The sequence below is a fragment of the Dysidea avara genome, chromosome 9 (assembly GCF_963678975.1).
Source record: "Dysidea avara chromosome 9, odDysAvar1.4, whole genome shotgun sequence".
Lineage (NCBI taxonomy): Eukaryota > Metazoa > Porifera > Demospongiae > Dictyoceratida > Dysideidae > Dysidea > Dysidea avara.
This window is the reverse complement of record NC_089280.1, coordinates 7,400,679-7,411,785: the sequence shown is the minus strand read 5'-3', so window position 1 is coordinate 7,411,785 and position 11,107 is coordinate 7,400,679. Positions and strand designations below refer to the sequence as shown.

General features: G+C 37.8%; 2 protein-coding genes across 2 annotated transcripts; one reads left to right on the top strand and one right to left on the bottom strand.

Annotated features, from left to right (window-relative positions):
- Positions 1-3,158: 3,158 nt before the first annotated feature.
- On the top strand, positions 3,159-4,655 carry LOC136267445 (zinc finger BED domain-containing protein 4-like). The gene has a single exon (XM_066062607.1). It carries the CDS (start codon positions 3,159-3,161, stop codon positions 4,653-4,655), a length of 1,497 nt encoding a protein of 498 aa, XP_065918679.1.
- A 955-nt stretch (positions 4,656-5,610) lies between these two features.
- Positions 5,611-9,589, bottom strand: LOC136267194 (uncharacterized). The gene is made up of 5 exons (XM_066062277.1): positions 9,072-9,589; positions 8,962-9,016; positions 6,558-7,149; positions 5,784-5,879; positions 5,611-5,733 (listed from the first exon to the last, which is right to left on the bottom strand). Exons 1-5 carry the CDS (start codon positions 9,196-9,198, stop codon positions 5,626-5,628), a joined length of 978 nt encoding a protein of 325 aa, XP_065918349.1. The 5' UTR covers positions 9,199-9,589; the 3' UTR covers positions 5,611-5,625.
- Between the last annotated feature and the right edge of the window lie 1,518 nt (positions 9,590-11,107).

The following is an 11,107-nucleotide window of genomic DNA, read 5'->3' as shown; positions in this document are numbered from 1 at the left end:
ATATATTTGTGACTAAATTTGACGTAACCTGGCTTCTACACACATCTGATTCACCAGCTGTAACTTGACCACTTATGAAATTGATCTAAACTTTTCACATAATTTTTTTGGAGTTTTTAAAACAAGGAATATGGAATAACTGAATAGCGGAATAATGAAACCTATCTTTTGCAAGTTATAGTGATTTACCTTGTAAAAGCTCTGCATGGCATACCTCGGCAATGCATACACAGCTGGGCGACCAATATATCAATTAAGGAGTGTATAGATAAGCAAGTTTAGTGAAGGTACTGTAGATTGTTCTAGAATGATTGGTTGTGTACTCATCCTATTTAATGCTCTAAGACTAAGACCTAATTCTATTCTTAGAGCAAACTAGCTGGCCTTCATGTGTATTTGACCAAATATATTAGAGTCACACAATCGAGTTAGTGGAGTCCAGTAGTTGTGTTCTTTAAAATGGATTTCAAAACTTTTCAGCTTTGAATCAAGGAGTAGTAAGTTTAGTGAAGGTAGATTGTTCTAGGACGAATGATTGTGTGCTTGTCCTATTTAATGCTTGTCCAGCTGCTGTTTATCCATTGCTATGGCATGCCATGCAGAGTTGTTACAAGGTAAATAAAGAAAATTTACTAGCTACAGGGTATATAACTGTTTGTATAATTTGCAAAAGATAAGCTTTGCTTATACTGTTATTCTGCTACCATGACTAGTTAATCAGTAAACACCATATAACATCATTCATTTAAATTATATGTACTACTTTTCCAGTAATGTATTAGATGTATCACATTCACATCATTGTTATACAACCACAGGATAACTAGTATGTACATGGATAATGAAGAAGACACCATTGTGATGGATCAACATCCTTGCAGCACTGGTATAAATCATCCATCAAATTGTCTAACTAGTAAGAATGATATAGTCTGTGATTTTCCTAAACAGAACTGGCCCAATGTGTATTTAAACTATATAGTGCTAGTATAACTAACCCACCAAGTTTCATATATCCTTTGTGTATACCAAGCACAAGTCTTTGTTTAAAATAGAATATATCAGCTATGTCAAACCAGAACAATCAGAGGTGATTTATTACATCACACTTGTCTATACAACAGCAACTATTGTTCATGCAGTCATAGTATATTTGCTTCTCCAAGCCTGTTATAATGTAGAGTTGTGCAATACTATATTCTATATACGTAATTCCCACCCCACAAGCTTAGGTTGCTAAATGATTTTATGGGCATGCAGGATAAGGTTGTATTTAAGGTTGTCATGACATACATATGGCTGTTAGGAGATGGTACAGTATTGCCATCTAAAAGGTTGATGGGTGATTGCACTGTTATTACTATGAAGTTGTTTCTCTAATCCACAATCTCGAGATTGTTGGGGTTGTTCACGGTTCATACTCATTATAGAGTATACTTTTGTAGTAACAAAACTAATCACATTTAACTACAATAGGGTTGAAGCCTTGGTAATCACAGCCCAAGCCCTAGTTACTGGAGCTCAGCTTGGCCATGCAATTAACTCTAAATAGGATCCCTGAAAGCCTTGATATTCATAAACTGCTGGCTGTACCACTGATCAATTTAAATACATACATGTACGTATGTGCAGGTACCTGTTTAATTATGGCATGTTGCTTGTTTCTTATTGTTATACTGCATTCAAACTCGTGCTTTTCACTGCCTCATGTGTGATGCATGCAGATGCATGTAGTCTGAACTGCTCTAAAAGTGCATCTCAATATTCTTTTAAAGTTTTGTTTGTATTGTATTGCTTTTTTTGGGAGAAGGGAGGAGGGTTACTTGTTTCCAACTAAACTCTCTCATATGTGGCATGATATGCTCAGCTATGATTTAACTAACCTCTGGTGCAACAGTTGCACATTTGCATAAAATCTATCACATTTAATTGTAATTAAGAAAACACCAAGTGGCTATATAATGTCATCTGTATGCTACACTAAGACTGCTATGGGAGTGCAGTTGTGTCAATGTACCATTTGTAAAAAAGTATTATTGCAGAAAAGAATTTGTGTACCTTGTTACGGTGTTAGCTATAGTGTTACGGTGTTGTGGTGTTGCATTGTTGCAGTGTTGCGGTGTTGCAGTGTTGCGGTGTTGCATTGTTGCAGTGTTGCGGTGTTGCAGTGTTGTGGTGTTGTGGTGTTGCTTTGTTGCAGTATTGCAGTGTTTCGGTGTTGCATTGTTGCGGTGTTTCAGTGTTGCATTGTTGCGGTGTTGCATTGTTGCAGTGTTGCGGTGTTGTGGTGTTGCATTGTTGCAGTGTTGCGGTGTTGCAGTATTGCAGTGCTGCGGTGTTGCATTGTTGCAGTGTTTTGGTGTTGCGGTGTTGCAGTGTTTCGGTGTTGCATTGTTGCGGTGTTGCATTGTTGCATTGTTGCAGTGCTGCAGTGTTGCGGTGTTGCATTGTTGCAGTGCTGCAGTGTTGCGGTGTTGCATTGTTGCGGTGCTGCAGTGTTGTGGTGTTGCAGTGTTGTGGTGAACTTGAAAGATATATAGAGAGAGAGCCTCCCAAGAATCACTAGGAAGTGTGACTGATATGTAGATCAAGAAAGACAGATTTTGTTTATACCATACAGTGTACATTACTACTACTAGTTTGTACCCATTGTCTGCTGTACTAACAGCTTCATTCAGACTATAATACAAATGTTTACAAAATATAGCCACTACAGTCAGAAGTCGTTGGAGCTACATGGTGGTATTCAGAGTTGGGGCTAACGCGTTACAATTGTAACGCGTTATGTAATATATTACTTTTGAAGTAGCGAAGTAATATAACGCGTTACATCCTTTGTAACTAGTAACTAGTAACTGATTACTAATGTCTGGAAAGAAACTACGTTACTTCGTTAGCGAGTTACTCCGTTATGGTATCGATGCGTTAATCAGTATTTGCGTTACACTAATAATGCATTACTGTAGCGCGTTACAATACAGTATAGCCATTCAGTAACTTAAACAAATTTTGTTGAGCGATCAGCTTTTAAACCCGATTCTTATTAATGCACATCTTATTGTCTCGTGATCCAACTCGTGGCATACAGTTGCTGACTCAGCTCGTTCATGACTCAGCTCAATCAGGCGTGATTCAGCTCAATCAGGCGTGACTCAGCGATGGAGAATGATAGTGACTCTAATAGTGACTCTAGCAACCCTGGGATGATGGTGGAAGATAATTCTACACAGTTAGTACGAGATTTTGATAGTGCTAGTTCCACTGAAGTAGCGAAGGCTGGACCAAGAGTTGCTACATTTCATGGGTGGATGTACAAGCACTATTTTCACGTTGTTAGCGAAGATTCAAAGAATTTAAGGGTGCGTTGTATCTTATGTGGTGGTGGCAAGACACTTTCTTCTGCTAGAAACACAACTTCTAATTTCAAGAAACACTTGACTGCTATACATAAGAATGTTAAATTGGTTGCAAAAGAAGTAGACAAACCTGAAACTGAAAAGAGGCGGCAAAGAAGTGATACTGACGATAGTGAACCAAAGAGGCAGTGCACATTGCCAGATGTATTAGCCAGAAACTCCATCCCTGCACAGAAAATGCGAAGTTTGCTCTCTGAGTATATAATAGAGGATATGCAGCCTTTGTCAACTGTAGAGTCACCAAGTTTTCGTAAATTAATCAATAACATTTGCTCCACCCAAATTCCAGACAGAAAATCTTTCACCCTACATCTTGACAAAGTTTACGACTTGATGCTCAGTAAGATTAAGCAGATATTGGAAAAACTTGATGTTGTTTGCACTACTGTTGATGTGTGGACAGCTCATCACAGGAGCTATTTAGGGATGACTGTCCACTGGATAGATCCACAGATGTTAAAACGGCATAAAGCAGCCATAGCATGTACAAGGATGACAGGAAGACACACCTATGATGTTCTGGCATGCAAAATAGAACAAATCCATACAAGCTATAGCTTAGCTGGAAAAGTTTGTGCTACGATCACAGATAATGGATCCAACTTTGTTAAAGCTTTTACAGTGTTCTCAGATTCTGCTAATTGTACTACTGAAGAACGTGAAGACGTCGAGGAAGAAGGAGAGGATGTGGCCTTTGAAAACGTTGATGAACTGCTATCAGTGGACCCAGAAGAAACTAACATTGATGATGATTTAACTCAAGTGCAGTATGACTTACCACCACACTATAGGTGTGCTGCACACACACTTAATCTGGTTGCCAGTAAAGATGTTGACAAATTCCTTTCATCTTCCACTACATCGAAGACTGTGTACCGCAACTCATTTGCTAAGAGTTCTGCCTTATGGAATAAGGCAAGTAGATCTACAGTAGCTTCAGATACTGTACAAGAAGTAACTAAGAGAAAGCTGATTGTGCCCACTGCCACAAGGTGGAACTCTTATTATGATGCAATAGTTAGAGTAACAGAGAATTCTTTAGTAGAATTAAATGAGCTCTGTACGAAATTGAAGTTGCGTTGTTTCAGTGAACGAGAGTTTAAGTTTCTGAAGGAGTATTGTGTTGTTCTAAAGCCTCTTTCAAGAGGTTTAGACATTTTGCAAGGAGAAGACAACTGTTTTTTTGGTACTGTATTGCCAACCTTAGAAGCTATTATCAAGAAAGTGGTGGCTCTTTGACCTGATCTTTCATCAATGACCATTGGGCTTGCTGGTGCAGTAGAAGATGCCATCAGAGATCGTTTCCAGAAGGTTTTCCAAAATGATAATGCCATCATAGCAGCCATAACTTTGCCAAAGTTTAAGCTCAAGTGGGTAGAATCACAAAGCAAAAAGGATCTGTATAAGCAAATGCTCATCCAAGAAATGCGATCACATGCTACAGATGAAGTTGTGGCTGTGCAAAAATCACAGGATCAGCCAACTAAAAAGAATAAAGATGATTTCTATGACTTTAAATCAGATGAGGAATCAGAGTCACAGAGCAATGTGGAAATTGAAGCAAATGATTATTTAAATAATACAAAGACTATTGAGAGTCTCCACAGATATCCTGTAGTAAAAAGGCTTTTCCTTTTGTACAATACGGCATTGCCTTCCAGTGCCCCAGTTGAACGACTATTCAGTCTAGGTGGATTAGTGTTAACACCAAAACGGAACTGATTGATTGATGACAGATTTGAAAAATTACTTCTCATGAGATACAACAAGGACTTTTTACATATTTAGTTTTATGTGGACTGTGCTGTAATTTAATTGTATTATTGTCTCACATGATTACATTGCAAATTTATTATCACTTAATTCACTTTATGTCTACTGTCTTGAAATGATATTGCTAGTAAGAAGTAACTAGTAACGTAACTACTAGTTACTTGGTAAAAAGTAACTGTAATGTAACTGAGTTACATGAGATGAAAGTAACTGGTAACTAGTAACTGATTACTTTTTTGAAGTAACGACCCCAACTCTGGTAGCTACATAAAAACATTAAATATGAAGAGCTTCACCTTAATTTAAAACTTTTCACGCTGCTAGACTGGTTTTATGGGCTTCTCAAAAAGTATCGATAGGCATTCAAATTTTTGAATGATTGCCTGTGACTATACCATAACCTTAAACAAACAAAAAAAGTTTCAGCAGCATTAAGCTATGCACAGTATTCAGAATAGCAAGCAGGGTGTTCCTGTATATGTATATATAACTCACCAGGATTGGAGCCTCCCATGTGACTGACTACACTAGCCAACTGGTAGATCTAGAGAGATAACAGGCATCATGTGATATTACATCATGTGACATCATCACCTGTGATGTGATGGCACTGTTGTTATCCAGTAATGGTACTGGCTTCATCCTCTGTGGAGTGGTTAGAAGGTTGACACTGTTACCATTGTATCTCTCCTACAACGTGAAAAAGCAAGTCCTCTATACAAAGCAGAGGCTTTCAAAATATAAGACTTAAAAAAAATTAAAAAGAAGAGAAACTATTGCTCAACATGGGGGTCAACCCCACAACCCTGAGATTAAGAATCTCATGTTGAGCTAGCTGGGACACACTAACAAAATCGTTAGCAAAGTGGTTTTACACTAGACATGAATAGATAAATGCAGAGCAATACATTGTGTCTATAGCAACCACTAGGTTGTCTATCACATGTCATAACTCTTGACATGTGTGATAAGACAAGCAAGCAATACACCAGCTGTAACTACTACTGATGATTGATAATATTTTGCCACATTCACAAGAAGCATAGATAGCATTGTGCCATTTTCTTAGCTACAAAAGCCACAAAAATCTTCCCAACTCAGTGAACTCACACCTCCATCTATAGACTGAACTAGACGGTGATACATTGTAATTACACGGTGATTTTGACAGTGCCATTAGCCCAACATAGCTAGTCATTCAGGGAGGGCTTTTCATGCTGCAACCACTTGATCATATGACATCAACCACAAAGTAATCAAACATGTCTTCAATTACTCCATTTGTTGATTGCAACCACACTCGTATATTTACCGCAATCTAGCCCCCAATCACAGCCCTGGTTACAACCCGCTCACATTGATACCCACCTTGTGCTGCAGAAGATCATCATTAGTGAGGTCAATATTGTTACTAAAATAACCTGAGTCTGTAGTGACATTGTTATCACACAATAGTGAAGGACTTGCACTGGAGGAAGGGGTATGCCTGCTGATGCCATTATTGTTGTTTTGCTGCTCAAACAACAATCTGCTCTCTTCCAGCACCCTAGTCAGCTCAGGATCATCTTCATCATCACTTTCCACTTGTACAGGTTTGTGGTCATCCATCATAGCCTTTCTTGCATTTAATGCCCACTTCAGTTGCTCTTCTTCAGAGGGAATATCATTATCAACATGATCACTGGTTGACAGAATGTTAGCCAGATTCTGTGGCTCCATTTTGTGGTCAGCAACAGGGGTCTTGGGTTTGTTGAATTTAAATAATGATGAAAATGGAGTTGTTGGTATTATAGAAGGAGCATCGCTCTTGCCATTGCTCCTAAAGCTGTCAAGCAGCAAGGGATGACGTGATGGTTTATTAGTGGCACTGCGTAGTGGAGTGGTGAGTAACTTGTTAACAGTGGCAGATTGTGATAACGATGATGATGGTGTACAATTGGTCTTAGTAGCAGCACTAGACCTGAAATATACACATATTTGAGACCCTTGATTTAAAAATGAAATTACTATTTATGCATTTCGGTACTAATTCTATGTAAGTATTGAACCACTGCCTATATGCCAACATGGTTATTACAGCATCACAGCCATGAGCAAACTGCATTCCCATGTATTACCAAGCAGTGGAACCTCAGTTATCTGGACCCCACTTATCCGGATTCTCAACTACGGAAATGACTGCTCTATTAGAGTAGTGACTGTTCTATTAGGGTAGTTGATAATGGTAAAATTTTTAAAAATGTTCTTATGCTATTTTATACACAGTTTCAGAGATACTGACTTTTCAGACTTATGGTCCTAAGGGGTTCGGATAACCGAGGTTCCACTGTTAAATGCTAATACAGTTGGACTTTTGTAATACATCAGGTGGATTTTTTTATTGGAATTGCTATCCTGAGAGAAGTGTGTGTGTGTGTGTGTGTGCGTGTTTAAAGTAGTTTGCATGGGGAAGATCAAATAAAAAGTGTGCTTTATTTTCTGTAACACATTCAAGTGTGATATATTTTCCATTTGTGTCACACTAAAGTACAGTTATGCATTGGTTTATACATGTGGTTTGAGGGCTATATGCCTAAATATAAACTTGAATTCCCTGGGCTGTAGTACCTGAGCACAGCGAGGGTGCTACTAAGGGCCTGAGGGTTTTCTAAATCCTGTAGAACCCATTGGTTCTTGGTATCCAACTTACTTAGGACTACACAAATCGTAATCGAATCTTGAGTTGACAGCTGCTTTTAAGCAAGAAATGTAATTGTCAATTAGTAGAAACAAGCTCTAATTCATCAGTTGTTGCTCTATCCTATTCAATGCCCATGCATTGCCAATGTTACAGGAGCATGCTTGCCGTGTTATGTTTTGGAAGTATATTAATTGGACTACAATTCATTGTTATGCCGTGACAGCCAGCTGCTTGTAAACAAGAAATGTAGTGTTGATTAGTACAAACAAGCCCATCTCTTTTCCACGTAGCTATTACTATCCCATTTAAACAGCCACCCATTGCTAATATTACAGGTGCATAATTGTCGTGTTTAGGAGCGTGGTCTCTATAGGAACTATGGAATTTAGAGACCTGGTTTTCAGTGAATCAAATTTCAGTATCAAACTTGTTAAAGGCTATATATATATATGAGGGGGCTATCCAACATTTACTAATTCCTTGTTTTCCATCACCTGCCCGCATCAGTAATTATTAAGATTTAGAAATACAAATGATTTCTGTGTTAAAGATCGAGATACTCTAATAGAGCACTCAGCAACTTTACTCAGTTATCCTATTACAGCAATCATAACTATTACTTACTTACTGGGAGGCATTTTAATAGATTCAAATAGTATTATTCTGTTATTAAATTTCTTGAAAAGTGCTTCACTTTGTTACACTTATGAAAAGCTAACAATCCTTTGAAACATCCATTAATTGTAGTTACTCTGATGTTTGAAACAAGTTAGCTGGTGGACAGTGTATTGTCATTTTGAAGAATCACCAAAATAATGAAATTTTAGTTATTAATAACCACCTTCCCTTGCTCTCAAAATAACGGGAAACAAAGAATCTTATTAAGCTGGCCTAAAGTGGAAATTTGACACCAATAATTACCTGTACAATATACATACACAAAGACCACAGCCAATGTTAATAGCTTTTATTTGGAAAATTCCTGACCACCAGATATTTTGACATGGCCTAACATGAGTTTTTAATAGACGAAAGGCAAGTGTATGTTATATATTTTTGAGTATTGACACCAATATGTACAATACCACTTACTGAGGTTTCAATGGCAATGGTGGACACTGCACAACTTCATCTGCACACAAAGTGCCTACAGGAGTGTATAAGTACACTTACAGTACACCATTAGTGAAATTTCTTCCTACCTATATTTAGATACTTAGGAATATAAATATGATTACTGTTCTTGTAGTAACTCAGGTGGGTGTTACCGAGTGGATAACGCTTCACGTGAATAATTAAAACACTGTGGATAAAATACAGATTACACATACAGCTTATCCTGTTGTAATATGGATACTTTGGAACCAAGCAATAGTTTCCTGATTATCCAGGTGTTCTGATTTTCCAATACGGGACCTTAACTAAGTGTCTGGATTATGTAGGTCCCACAAATGTTCACATTAACTGGTTACACTGCAAGTACACAACTAAGTTACCGTGGTAACTGTAGAAAGCAATGTGTCAACTTTGCTGTTTTGCTTTGACAACTGCTGCAAGCATACTGCACCTCCTCTTCCTATTAACGGAACCAATCAAATTGAAGCAAAAACATTACAAATTTAACTGACATTAAAGAAATTATCAAGCAGTCCTTGTAGTGCGAGGTGATCCCCAGGAACATCACTTTGTTGCCTGTAATGTATAGGGTACAAATATGAAAGAAGCTATAACGTGAAGTCTTATTATATACACCCCACGACAATATGGACAGTATCTATATAACACCAAGACCAAGGGAACTAAGCAATTTAGTAACCCTGATGACCTATGCTGTAGCATCCTAAGCACAGCAAAGGTGCTACTAAGGGCCTGAGGGGTTACTAAATTGCTTAGTAACCATTGGTCGCGGTGCCTAACTTATTTAGACTATGGTTTAAAGTATGTACCTTTATAGCCAGAGCATGAGTGTGGGGTGAAAGAGCAATGCAGAACAGTGGAACGGTTTCTTCCTGAAGTCCTTACAGCGCTCACAAAAATAGTTATTTGACCGGTAACCAAAGTAACGGCTAGAGCTTCAGTGCATACGCCACTTAGTCTACTATTTGTCCAGAATTATTTGCGGAACACAGAGAAGAAGAGTATTACAGTATTATCAAGTACTGCAGTGTGCCTTTCATGTTATAATTATTTATCATGTACAAAATTGTGGGTTACTAAGTGAACATGTGTAAGGGATTTTAGGTGACTAAGTGAGCATGTCAGGTGACTAAGTGATTTAGTGAATCTGTAAATGAGCCATATCATAGTCTAAATAAGGACATCACAATATGAACCAGTATAAATAAGGATTGCTCAAGCAAAGCAGCTTGCTAGTACTAACCGGTCTGTAACCACATTACAGAATACAGCACTGTCCGTCTATGTTTTAGCAAGAGTTAACTAGTACATTAAAAATTATAAATTTAAAAATGAAGTAGGGATCCAAGCGATAAAACGTAGTGAAACAATAGATGAATGATGATAGCTATTACAGCATAACTTGGTGAGAAACCCTATGGTATAACAATTATTTTGTGCTCAATGCAAAGTAGGGATTTCCCACCAAGCTATGCTGTAATAGCTACCATCGTTTCGCTACTTTTTATTGCTTGGATCCCTACTTAATTTTTAAATTTATGTGACAATTTAAAAAAAAAATTCTATATCTGGCCACCTTTAAGTGTTTTCTTGCTTTTAGTACTACATTTAATGTTAGATAGACTAACATTATTCTGTAGAGGTGATTTTCATTGCATAGTACATTTCTAGGCTGGTTTTAAAAGGCAGCATTATTTGGTTGTGCATCATTTTTGGCAATCCGTACTTAACAGTACTACCGTACTGTATGATAAGGAAGACTCAATCCACAAAAATGGATATCTAATTATAGCTCCTATATAAACCTATAAGCCCTATAAAAGCATTTCCACTAGAGTATTGTGTGCATGGCCTTACTGGTCTGGGATGGTGACAGAGAAGGTTTGGAATATTTCCTGCTTCTTGACACTTTCACCACAACTGTGAGATAAATATTTGATGCAATCAGTAACACAAACACACTACACTATATACCACACACACTACACTATACCACATTGCATGCACACACACACACACACACACACACACACACACACACACACACACACACACACACACACACACACACACACACACACACACACACACACACACACAC

Coding starts and splice junctions, on each gene's coding strand:
- LOC136267194 (XM_066062277.1), bottom strand. CDS start 9,198: ATGTGTAATCTGTATTTTATCCACAGTGTTTTAATTATTCACGTGAAG. Junction 7,150..8,961: donor CCATTGCCATTGAAACCTCA/GTAAGTGGTATT, acceptor TGTATATTTCAG/GTCTAGTGCTGCTACTAAGA. Junction 5,880..6,557: donor ATGATCTTCTGCAGCACAAG/GTGGGTATCAAT, acceptor TTCACGTTGTAG/GAGAGATACAATGGTAACAG.
- LOC136267445 (XM_066062607.1), top strand. CDS start 3,159: ATGGAGAATGATAGTGACTCTAATAGTGACTCTAGCAACCCTGGGATG.